The 13,239-nt window shown below is 37.0% G+C and overlaps 1 protein-coding gene across 3 annotated transcripts in view; it reads right to left on the reverse strand.

The window, feature by feature from the left end:
* GALNT11 (polypeptide N-acetylgalactosaminyltransferase 11) overlaps window positions 1-13,239 on the reverse strand; it is a 55,317-nt gene that overhangs the window by 25,553 nt on the left and 16,525 nt on the right. For all 3 annotated transcript variants that reach the window (XR_004298113.1, XM_032394278.1, XM_032394277.1), the window contains exon 2: window positions 4,842-5,174. Coding sequence is in view for 2 of the 3 variants with exons in the window: in XM_032394278.1 (XP_032250169.1) it covers window positions 4,842-5,136 (295 nt within the window). In the remaining variant the exon portion in view is untranslated. The remainder of the gene's footprint in view (window positions 1-4,841; window positions 5,175-13,239) is intronic.

Raw genomic sequence — 13,239 nt, forward strand, 5'->3', positions numbered from 1 at the left:
CCATTAACATTTTATAAGAGGATGCAAACTCCACGAGAGCAGAGACTTTGATCATGTTCAAAACATAAAATAAAAACTGCTTGACACCCAGCACCTAGGACAGTGCCTTGCGTAAACTAAATTCTCAATAAATATTCCTTGATTCAATAAATCAAAGAACTAGCTCATACTGGATACTGAAAGGATTATTTTCTAATATATATCTTTTGATGAAAAATTATTCTGGGGTGCCTGGGTGGCTCAGTTGGTTAAGTGACTGCCTTCAGCTCAGGTCATGGTCTCAGGGTCCCTCTCTGCTTGTGTTCCCTCTCTCGCTGTCTCTCTGTCAAATAAATAAAATCTTTAAAAAAAAAAGAAAAATTATTCCATATTAAGAGATTACTTTACGTCCATTGATAGGTGAATGGATAAATAAAATGTGGCACGCCCCCCCCACACACAGAGGAATATTATTCAGCCATGAAAAAAGGGAAAGCCTGCCATTTGTGACAACATAGATGGACCTTGAGGGCATTATGCTTAAGTGAAACAGAGAAAGACAAATACGTAATACTGTATGATCTCACTTTTATGTGGAATCTAAAAAAAGAGAACTACAGACAGAGAACAGATGTGGTTGCTGAGGTGGGGTGGGGGAAGGTGCAGATTGGGTGAAGGTTGGTTAAAAGGTACAAACTTCTAATAAATAAGTTCTGGGGATGTAATGTACAGCACGGTAATGGTGGGTAATAATACTGTATTATATATTTGGAAGTGGCTAAGAGTAGAGCTTACAAGTTCTCATCCCAAGAAAAAAACATTTTTAACTATGTGAGATGATCGATATTAACTAAACTTACTGTAGTAATCATTTCACAATATATATTTATATGAAGTCATTATGTTATATACCTTAAAGTAATACAATGTTTTATATATAAATTTTATCTCAATAAAACTGGGGGGGGGGAATCACTTCAGCTTACCTTTGTCCCTCCCCTGCTCATATAAAATCACAGCCAATTAACTAGCATGCCGGAGGAGCTATCTTTTTTAACTTAAAAATTTTTTTCAGTATGACCACAGCAATTTTAATACTGCATTTGAAAGCAATATAAGCAACATATCAAATAGCAAAATGATTCAATTAAACTAGTACTTGGAAGCTCCTGCAAGCTTAGTATTAGTTCATTGATTTGTATCCACTTTAGAAAATGATAAGCTATGAAAAACTCCCCATACCATCACAGGCATTTACAGGTGTCTGGCTGTGTAAACTACAGATAAAAAGAACATGGTATTATTCAGCCATGCCTCCGAGGAGCTATTTCAGGTTCTTTATAATTAACTGCAAATTAAATTAGAAAATCTATTTTTTTTTTTTTTTTTAAAGATTTTATTTATTTATTTGACAGAGAGAAACACAGCAAGAGAGGGAACACAAGCAGGGGGAGTGGGAGAGGGAGAAGCAGGCTCCCCGCTGAGCGGAGAGCCCGATGTGGGGCTCGATCCCAGGACCCTGGGATCATGACCTGAGCCGAAGGCAGACGCTTAACGACTGAGCCACCCAGGCGCCCCTAGAAAATCTATTTTTAATTTTAAATTTACTGTTGATAATCTTTCTAAAATGTACTTTACAAGTTCTTTCCCCTGACTGTTTAAAGATAAGGCCCTATTCAGCAATCACCATACTTTTAACTATTACTATATTGATTTATATTAATTCCTTCTAAATCAAGTTTTCTTTATAGAAGTTGAGTGGGTTTTTCCATTTTTGTCATTGTGGCAAAAGGTACATAACACACAGTTTACCTTGACACCGAGCACACTTACAGTGTGGTGCCGCCGGCACATCCAGCCGCAGCTACTCACGGCCCCACCCCAAATGAAACTCTATACCCATTAAAGCAAGCCTCTCCCCCTCCTGCCTCCCCAGCCCCCTTAGCCACTAATCTGCTTCTAGTCTCCACACATTTGCCTATTCTAGACATTTCATATAAATGAAATCACGCACTGTTTGACCTTTTGTGTCTGCTTCTTTCACTGATCGTAACATTTTCAGGGTTCCTCCTTGTTACAACAGGTGTTGGAACTTCATTCCTTTCTATGCCTGAACAAATCCCTGTATGGAAAGACATGTTGCTTGTCCTTTCATCAACTGATGGACATTTGGGTTCTCCCCATCTTTGTTCATTGAGAATAGTGCTGCTATGAACATCTGTGTACAAATTTTTGTTTGAACGTCTGCCTGCAATTCTTTTGGGTATATACCCAGGAGTGGAATTGCTGATCATATGGTAACTCTAAGTTTAACTTACTGAGGAACCAGCAATGAACGAAGGTTCCAATTTCTCTGTATCCTGGCCAACACTTGTTATTTTCCTTTTTAAAAAATTATAACCATCCTACCAAATGTAAAATGGTATCTCACTGTGGTTCTGATTTGCATTTCTGTAACTATGCTGAACATCTTTTGTGCTTGTTTGTCTTTGGAAAAGTGTCTATTAAATTCTTTGCCCATTTTTAAATTGGGTTGTCTTTTTATTGTTGTACTGTAAGAGTTCTTTATATATTCTGGATAATGGACCCCCATTAGAGACAGGATGTGAAAACATTTTCTCCCATTCTGTGGATTGTCTTTTTTCTTTCCTGGTTGTCTTCTTTGATGTACAAAAGTTTTTAATTTCAATAAAGTCCAATTTATTTTTTTCTTTTGTTAACTTGTACTTTTGGTGTCATGTAAGAAATCACTACCAAACCCGAGGTCAAGAAGATTTATCTCTAGGGTTTCTTCTAAGGATTTTATAAAGGTTTTGGTTATATATTTAGGTCTTCAATTGATTTTGAGTTAATTTTTACATATAAGGGTTCAACTTTACTCCTCTGTATCTGGATATCTATTTGTCCCAACAGCATTTGTTGAAGAGACTATTTTTCCCCCATTAAACAGTCTTGGCACATTTTTAAAAAATCAAGTGGCCAGAAATGTCATAGGGTTTATTTCTGGACTCTCGGTCTACCCACTGATCTATACATCTGTCCTTAGGCCAATATCACACTGTTTTGATTACTATAGCTTTGTAGAGAGTTTTGAAATTGGGAAGTGTGAGCCCTCCCCTTTGTACTTTGCCTAGATTGTGTTGGTTATTCAGAGCCTCTTGTAATTCCACATTAATTTTAGAATCAGCCTTTCCATCTTATTTTGATAAGGTTTGCACTGAATCTATGGATTGCTTTGGGTAGTACTAGCACCCTAATAGTATTTAGTATTCCAATCCACGAACCTAACATGTCTTTCCATTTATTTAGGTCTACTTTTATTTCTTTCAGCAGTTTTGTAGTATCCAGTGTACAAATCTCACACCTCCTTGGTTAAATTTATTCTTAAGTATTTTATTCCTTTTGATACTATTGTAAATGGAAATCGTTCTTAGTTTTATTTTCAGACTGTTTGTTGCTAATGTACAGAAATACAACTAGTTTTTGTGTGTTGATCTTCTGCCGTGCAACTTAGCTGAATTCATTTATTAGCTATAACGGGTTTTTTTGTATACCTGTTATAAAGCATTTAGTTTTTCAGCTAAGCAATTTGAGTTTGTCACAGATATTTGAAGGCAAATACAAGGTCCATTCAAAACAGTAAACCCAATGTTACTTCTTTATAAAAGTTTTTTACCAGAGTAACTAAGAATAAATAAAGAAGCTAAAAATTTTCCTATTAATGCTTTTAAAGTGTCTAAATCGCAGTCTGAAAAAAGATCAGAAGGTATGTTTTATGAAAATCAAGGTGTTAGTTTCCATTTCCTCATATAATTTTAAATATTTTCAACTCCATGTATTAGAAAATCATTAAGTCCTAGAAACTGATTTTATTTCTTTGAAACTATGATCAAATGAAATGTTTTAACATTTCCTTTATATTTTATGAATCTTTCAATCTCTAAAAATCTTACTTCTAAATTACTTATTATTTGAGATTTCCAGGACAAGATTAAAGACCTTTAAGTTTTAAAGATAACCAAAATGGCTCATTTATCCCTTAAAATAAAATTTGCTAAAACCAGGATTCTAAAATTATAGTATGCAGAAGGCATATACAGTAGATCCTTGCTGCCAAATTGAACAGAATATAATTTTTTTTAAGATTTTATTTATTTATTTGACAGACACAGCGAGAGGGAACACAAGCAGGGGGAGCGGGAGAGGGAGAAGCAGGCTCCCTGCTCAGCAGGGAGCCCGATGCAGGGCTCGATCCCGGACTCTGGGATCATGACCCGAGCCGAAGGCAGATGCTTAATGACTGAGCCACCCAGGCGCCCCCAGAATATAATTTTTGAAGAAAAAAGTTTCCCTTTATACTAAGATTTTATAAACTCCTATATTTAATATACTCCAGCATCTTAACAATTCTTGTAAGTAGAACTCTTATTAGATATAATTTCAGCTTATCTCTAAACCTCATAGTGTATGTTCTGTTTTAATTAACTCTGCTTTCAAAATATGTTATATATAGTCTAGTTACCTTTCGACCATTTCTTTCCCTTATTAAATAATGCTAACAATTAAAATCTTCCCCCATAAGTTCCATTTTCTTTCTTTTTTCTTTCTTTTCTACACTGGATCTTATTACTTTCTCCCAAGTCCTCATAAAATATTAAAGTCAGAAATGGATAAATTAGAATGTAACTCCCCATGAATCTGCAAAATCCTAAAACCTCAGCTGGTTCATTAACAAAATAAATTGGAGGGGGAAAATGACCCATTTCTAATCCCCTGAGCAACACGTGATTTAAAGAATAACTGAATTTAAACTTCCAATGATTAAATACTCTAACATGCTACTAGAAGTCCAATACACTTACCCAATTCAGAAGAGAATTTCATGTTGCCTTTTTCTGGATCTTCAACATGATTATCTATTGTATCATCAATTCTGTTTACTTTGAACTGTGATTCTAACACTCGACTTGGGCCTCGAGTGAAACGGGGATAGAATTTTTTGGGAAATGGTCCATGGGGCCTGGACCCCTTGATGGGCACATTCTTAAGCGGCTGAGTCACTTCACTGAAGTTGAAATAAATAAAAAGCAAAACTGTCCAGGTCGCAGATGTAAAAAGGCATCCATAACAGAAATATCGAACTGTGACACTTCCCATTATAGACCTAGCATAGCTGAAGGGCCATCTTCAATCTCCTGAAAGAGAAGGACAGCTATGTTAGACCCTTCGGTACACTTGTAAATCATCCACCAAGTTCACAGTCAGTTTTCCAACAACCAAGTAGGACTTCTCAACTCTTTACTTAGGACCCCTAGGCATACCGTTAACAGAGACTCAAATAAAACAAGATATGTGGATAGCGCTGAATAAAAAAAAAAAAGATTCAACAATTAAAACGACAGGCCAATGTCTTAGTGCTTGGAAAATCAATGGTAGCAAAATCGTTGACTTCATTTGCCCGTGTTAATGGATATTTTGCCTTTGGTCTGGATTGCTTTCAGTGTGGTAATTTTTTTTTCAGATTCTGCCTTTTCATGAGGAAAATACAAGTACCTTATGTATCATGGCAGTCTATCTAAAGTCTGGATTTCCACTACAAAATTATAGGACTCTTTCAACCCAAGGATCTTAAAATCTATTAAAAATAAGCAACCTGAAGAAAACAGTTCTACTTTCCAAAGATTAAACCTGCCCTAATGCCTACTCTAGATTCAACAGTTATAGTTCAAATTTATAAATGAGAGTAGAGGTAAGGTTAAGGAATCTATAGCTTTGATAATAAGCTTCCTAGTGAACTCTGATGCACAGCCAGATGTGGGAACCAATGGTATAACGAAAAGACAAGACTAAGTTCTTTTTTTTTTTTTTTAAAGATTTTTTAAATTTATTTATTTGAGAGAGAGAGAATGAGAGAGCGAGTACATGAGAGGGGGGAGGGTCAGAGGGAGAAGCAGACTCCCTGCCGAGCAGGGAGCCCGATGCGGGACTCGATCCAGGGACTCCAGGATCATGACCTGAGCCGAAGGCAGTCGCTTAACCAACTGAGCCACCCAGGCGCCCGACAAGACTAAGTTCTAATCCCACTCTGTCACATACTGGCTATGCAACTTTAGACAAATTACCAAATTTTCTTAGCCTCACTTTCATCAACTGTATGCCAAGTTAATAATACTGTCTATCTCACTGGATACTTAGAATTAAATGAAATACTCAGAATTATATAGATTATGTAGACTATCAAGTACAATCATTAACACACAAAACACAGCAATTTGCACTGGATCAAGAGAACCTCCACAAACACTGTGGCTAGCTTTTGTTAAATTTGCTCACTGTATTCCCTCACTTAGCACAATGAATGGCACATAAAAGCTGTTGAACGATATCTACAGAATGAAAGAATACAGCACAAATTCAACGTTAACGTTTTCCTCCTTCTCATTAGGTCTAAATTTAGTATGTAATATGAATGGTATATGTGACCATCTGTTCCTTACAATGACCCACGTGTCCCTACCTTATCTGGAATTACCTCTCTGACCATATTTTCTGTTACTTCCCTCCTCATTCATTTCATTCTAGACACAGGTCTCCTTATGGGTCACCAAATGTGTCATACTCCCACTGAGGGATTATGCATCGGTTCTTCCCTCTGCCTAGAATACTTTTCATCCTAGCTAACTTCACCTCTGTTGACTCTTTGCTCGAATATCACCTTCTCAGTAAGTTTCTACACTACCATATTTAAAACTGCGACTCCACCACCAAACACTAGCACTTCTTATCTTCCCAACTCTGTGAAACTTCCACCTTCCTACATAGGACACAATTACTTACTATTGCTCGTCCATCCCCCTGCTAGAATGTAAGCTTCCTTAGCAAGAGCTGTTGTCTGTTCATTTCCTGTAGTACACCTTGAGCTTACAACAATGCCTGGCATGTAGCAAACACTTAATAAATATTCATGGAAATTAATGAATTACTGTAATACAGTTAACAATGTTTGCAAAATGCTGGGTATTTATAAGCGAATGTACTGCTGTCACATTCGAGCCAAGCAGTACCTTATGCAATACAAAAAGATCATGACTACCTTATTTCAATATGAAACTAGGCAGAACAACAGTCATAGTTAATATTAGAAAAGGTACAAAAAACAACAGGCTCTCATTGTCCAATTTCATAAGTTAAATAAAGGCCTTTGTGATAAAAACAGGAGACCACTTTCCATTTTGTCCACTGCATGCTCTTAGGTTCCCTCTTGGCTGCCAGGACCTATGGGCGAAACGAGAAAGTTCTCAAGACCTCACCCATAGGATTTGGCCAACTCTGTCCAGATTTTTCCCAGAATACCCCTCCCAATCCTAACCACAATAGCCCAAACATCAAGAGTCCTTGCTTCCTGAACTGTAAAATGTATTAACTCTCAACAATTCTCCTCAAGCTATATTATGATAAGTATTTAGAGAACATTTTTCACATAATCAATCCTTATACTAAACTAAGAAACCCATAAAAATGAGAGGAATTTATAAAATCAGATCATTTGTTTTATATAATTAACCATAATAGTCTTCAGAAACAAAGACACTATCAGTTTTTAGACGGGTCAAGAAGTTACTAACAAATATGAATAAAATACAAAGCAATTAGATACCTGTTATTTAATAAAATAACAGGTTCTGAACTACCTCAGAAGTTAAAACATGCACACAAAAACCAAAAGATGAAATTTTAATCTAATCTATGCTAACAAAGACAATAAAGTTTTTCTGCTTTGTGCTGTTTGCTATTCCTTCTATAGGCAATTACTCATGGCTTCAATATCCAAGGCTGAAAGCCTTTAAAAGGAGGGTCAAAGCGAACATTTAAGGTTAGTTAATACAAAACAACTAGTGAACAAATTCTTTCAATCATAAACTTGAGCAGTTAATAAAGCCAAAACTTCAGCACTTAGATGTCAACGTAATACATTTTTCAAAAGTTAAATGAATAAAAGGCTAACCAGCTGTGTACAGGAATTTCCAGTGAGACCAGGCAGTCATGGTCTGGTAGCTGCTGAGGGACAGGTGCCTTGTAAGCAGAGGGTCAGGATTTCACCAGGGAGGTACAGAAGCAGCGGTCCGGGGAGAAGTACATGCAATGTGCTGATCAGGATGACAGACCACAGATGTAAGCCAGGCAAGGAGAAATGTGAGGACGTGGAAGAATGACGCAGGATGAAAACCTGTGCAGGGCCAATGGACCTGAGGTCCTGTGTGGCTGAGTAACTGCTAGAAAGAGTAACAAGGAAAGACTGAATGTGGTGGTTGGAAAATGAGATGCCAACACTCCCACTGTGGAGAGGTACAGTTACTGATAGAGGAGTCCTTTCCAGATGCATGAACTGGAGATATCCCAATAAACACTGTGCCTATTGGGTAAGCATTACTATACATACCATAAGCAACAGGGCTCATTTCTGTCTTTTCAAACCCATTATGTTTACCAAGCACAGTGTCCAGTATTAAAAATTAACAAGTACTTGTCTGTGTAATTAAAAATTACACAAAGTGTATTTCTGTTCCAGAAAAGGTTCAGGACCTTGATTCTGTGCAATGTAAAAATCTTAGAGAAAGTATGATGTGAGATGAGCACAGCCTGGGGAATAAACGTCCACTGTCAAGAGGAGGAGGTGAAGGAGCAGAAGACAGCTAACCAGTTTAAACAGTTTCATTAGACACTGTCTTTATTAAGCAAAATATTCAGTATGCCAGCAGAAGTCCCAATTCTTCCATTCTCAGTCTAAGATTTCTTAATGATAAATTTGAATCACTGCAAATTTTATGAATCAAGAGATAGCTTCATATAATTCCATGCATATGAATTTGAAAACCTAGAGGAGTACATTTTAAGGAAAATACAACTTACTCAAATTAACCCCAGTCCCAACAGAAATGCGAACAGACCAGTCATCACAGAAGAAATAATACTGTAAGAGTTTCTCAAAACATGGGATGCCTGGGGTGGCTCAGTTGGTTAAGTGTCTGCCTTCAGCTCAGGTCATGATCCCAGGGTCCTGAGATCGAGTCCTACACTGATCTGAGCAAGGAGCCTACTTCTCCCTCTGCCTGCCTCTGGGCTCTCTCTTAAAAAAAAAAAAAAAAAAGTGCTATTAAGAGTTTCTCAAAACAACAACAGAAACAAACCACCACGCAGACAGAGTTTCACAGGGGAATTCTACCAATCCTTTAAAGATCTAATAATCCTAGTGCTACCTAAGCCACTCAAGAGCATAAATAATAATAATAAAGAAATCTTCCAAATCTATTTCATAAAATGAGGACACTTATCTCAAAATCTGACAAAAACTGAACCTCCCAAAACACACATCTCATTTATGAATATCAATCTTATGAATATAAAAAATCTTAAGGATAAATACTAATCATAATTTAACAAGCAATGTCTTAAACATGTATGAGGAAAACCTTAAGACACTCCTGAAAGCCCCAAAAGAAGACTTGATCACATGGAAAGATGTACCTTACTCTTGAATAGAGAAACCCCAAATCATAAAAGTCAGCTCTCCTTAAGATAACTTATATATGCTACACATATATACACGTATATGGCAAAATACTAACAGATTTTCTTCTGGAGCTAAACAAGTTGATTATTATAGTTCATTTGGGAAAGAATGAACAAGCAGGGAATAGGCAGGCAAACCCTGAAAAACAAGTACAAGCAGGGGTGAGCCCTACTGGATAATAAACTTCAGGGTTTTTCTACCTAATCGGCACAGCATGACACATGCACAGACTAAAAACCAATGGGGCAGATGAAAAACTGAGAAACAGACCCAATTACATTTAGAAATTTAGCATAAATGATTATAGATAACATCACATGCCAGTGAAAAAATGAATGACTTTTTGCTAACTGGTTTTGGGACAACTGTTTAGCTGTATGTTGAAGGATACACTGGGGTCCACTCCTCACACCATTCACCTAGACACATCTGATATGAACTTGATATTTAAATGTAGATGAAAAAATAAACTATTGGGACCATCAAAATAAAAAGAGTCTGCACAGTGAAGGAAACAGTCAACCAAATAAAAGATGGCCTTCAGAATGGGAAAAGCTATTTGCAAACGACATATCCAATAAAGGGTTAGTATCTAAAATATATAAAGAACTGATATAACTCAACATCCAAAAAAAACCAAATAATCCAATTAAAAAATGGGCAGAAGACATGAACAGACATTTCTCCAAAGACATCCAGATGGCCAACAGACAATGGAAAAGATGCTCAAGATCATGCATCATCAGGGAAATCCAAATCAAAATAACAGTGAGATACCACCTCACATGTGTCAGAAGGGCTAAAATCAAAAACACAAGAAATAACTGTTTTGGAGAAGACGGGCAAGGATGTAGAGAAAAAGGAACCCTCATGCACTGTTGGTGGGAATGCAAACTGGTACAGCCACTGCGGAAAACAGTATGGAGGTTCCTCAAAACGTGACTACCCTACAATCCAGTAATCCCACTACTGGGCATTTACCCCCCCAAAAATACAAAAATACAAATTCAAAGGGATACATGCACCCCTATGTTTACTGCAGCATTATTTACACTAGCCAAATTATGGAAGCAGCCCAAGTATCCATCGAGAGATGAATGGATTAAAAAAAAATGTGGTATATATACAATGGAGTATCCAGCCATAAAATGACATCTTGCCATTTGAAACAACATAGATGGAGCTAGAGAGTATAATGCTAAGTGAAGTCAGTCAGAGAAAGACAAAACCATATGATTTCGCCCCTATGTGGAATTGAAGAAACAAACGAGCAAAGGAAAAAAGGGGGGGAGGGGAGAGAAACCAAGAAAGACTCTTTTTAAAAAAATTTTTTATTTAAATTCGATTTAATTAACATATACTGTACTATTAGTTTCAGAGGTAGAATTTAGTGATTCATCAGTTGCATATAACACCCAGTACTCATTACTTCAAGTGCCCTCTTTAATGCCCATCACCCAATTACCCCATTCCCGCCCCCCCAGCAACCCTGTTTGTTTCTTTTTTTTTTTTTAATTTTATTTTATTTGAGAGAGAGAGAATGAGAGAGAGAGCACATGAGAGGGGGGAGGGTCAGAGGGAGAAGCAGACTCCCCGCCGAGCAGGGAGCCTGATGCGGGACTTGATCCAGGGACTCCAGGATCATGACCTGAGCCGAAGGCAGTCGCCTAACCAACTGAGCCACCCAGGCGCCCTCAGTTTGTTTCTTATAGTGAAGAGTCTCTTATGGTTTGTCTCCCTCTCTGATTTCGTCTTATTTTATTTTTCCCTCCCTTCCCCTATGTTCATCTGTTTTCTTTCTTAAATTCCACATGAGTGAAATCATATGGTATTTGACTTTCTCTGACTTATTTCACTTAGCATAACATCCACTAGTTCCATCCACATCATTGCAAATGGCAAGATTTTGTTCTTTTTGATGGCTGAGTAATATTCCATTGTCTGTATATACCACTCTTCTTTATCCATTCATCTGTCCATGGACATCAGCGGTGTCTCAATATTTTCGCTATTGTGGACATTGCTGCTATAAACATTGGGGTGCACGTGCCCCTTTGAATCACTATGTTTGTATCCTCTGGATAAATACCTAGTAGTGCACTTGCTGGGTCATAGGGTAGTTCTATTTTTAACTTTTTGAGGAACCACCATACTGTTTTCCAGAGTGGCTGCACCAGTTTGCATTCCCACCAACAGCGTAAGAAGGTTCCCCTTTCTCCACATCCTCGCCACCATCTGCTGTTTTCTGTGTTGTTAATTTTAGCCATTCTAACTGGTATGAGATGGTTTCTCATTGTGATTTTGATTTGTATTTCCCTCATGCCAAGTGATGTTGAACATTTTTTCAAGTGTCTGTTGGCCATTTGTATGTCTTCCTCGGAGAAATGTCTGTTCATTTCTTCTGCCCATTTCTTGACTGGATTTTTTGTTTTTTGGGTGTAAAGTTTGGTAAGTTCTTTACAGATTTTGGATACTAGCCCTTTATCTGGTAAGACATTGCAAATATCGTCTTCCACTTCTAGGTTGCTTTTAGTTTTGTTGACTGTTTCCTTTGCTGTGCAAAAGCTTTTTATCTTTAAGTCCCAACAGTTCATTCTTGCTTTTGTTTCCCTTGCATTTGGAGACGTGTCTAGCAAGAAGCTGTTGCGGCCAAGGTGGAAGAGGTTGCTGCCTGTGTTCCCCTCTATGATTTTGGTGGATTCCCATCTCAGATTTAGGTTTTTCATCCATTTTGAGTTTATTTTTATATATGGTGTAAGAAAGTGGTCCAGTTTCATTCTTTTGCATGTGTCTGTCCAATTTTCCCAACACCACTTGTTGAAGAGACTTTTTTCCATTGGATATTCTTTCCTACTTTGTCAAAGATTAGTTGACCATAGAGTTGAGGGTCCATTTCTGGGTTTTCTATTCTTTTCCACTGATTTATCTTTCTGTTTTTGTGCCAATATCATACTGTCTTGATGATTATAGCTTTGTAATATAGCTTGAGGTCCGTTATTGTGATGCCTCCAGCTTTGGTTTTCTTTTTCAACATTCCTGTGGCTATTCACGGTCTTTTCTGGTTCCATACAAATTTTAGGATTATTTGTTCCAGCTCTGTGAAAAATGCTGATGGTACTTTGATAGGGACTGCACTGGATAGCTTAGGGTAGCATAGACATTTTAACAATATTTGTTCTTCTAGTCCATGAACATGGAATGTTTTTCCATTTCTTATGTCTTCCTCACTTTCTTTCATAAGTGTTCTACAGTTTTCAGAGTATAGATCCTTTACCTCTTTGGTTAGGTTTATTCCTAGGTATCTTATGGTTTTTGGTGCAATTATATGATAAGCAGTGAATAATGTATAGAACTGCTGAATCACAATAATGTACACCTAAAACTAATATAACACTGTATGTTAACTATACTGGAATTAAAATAAAAAACTTTAAAAAATACAGAAGATGAAACCATACAAGTAACAGAAGAAAACAAAAGTAAGTTCCTCTATTCTCTGGAAGTAGGCAAAACTTTTCTAGCTGCAACTGAAAATCCAAAAACAATCCTGGAAAAGACAGATAAACTAGATTATACAAGACCAAAAAAACTGGGGGTAGCAAAAGACACTAAAAGAAAAATAAAAAGGCAATGAGAAAAAAAATGCATGCAACTTTTAACAAAAAGATATGTATCATCTTGGTATTAGG

Source organism: Phoca vitulina, unplaced genomic scaffold (assembly GCF_004348235.1).
Source record: "Phoca vitulina isolate PV1807 unplaced genomic scaffold, GSC_HSeal_1.0 scaffold80, whole genome shotgun sequence".
NCBI lineage: Eukaryota > Metazoa > Chordata > Mammalia > Carnivora > Phocidae > Phoca > Phoca vitulina.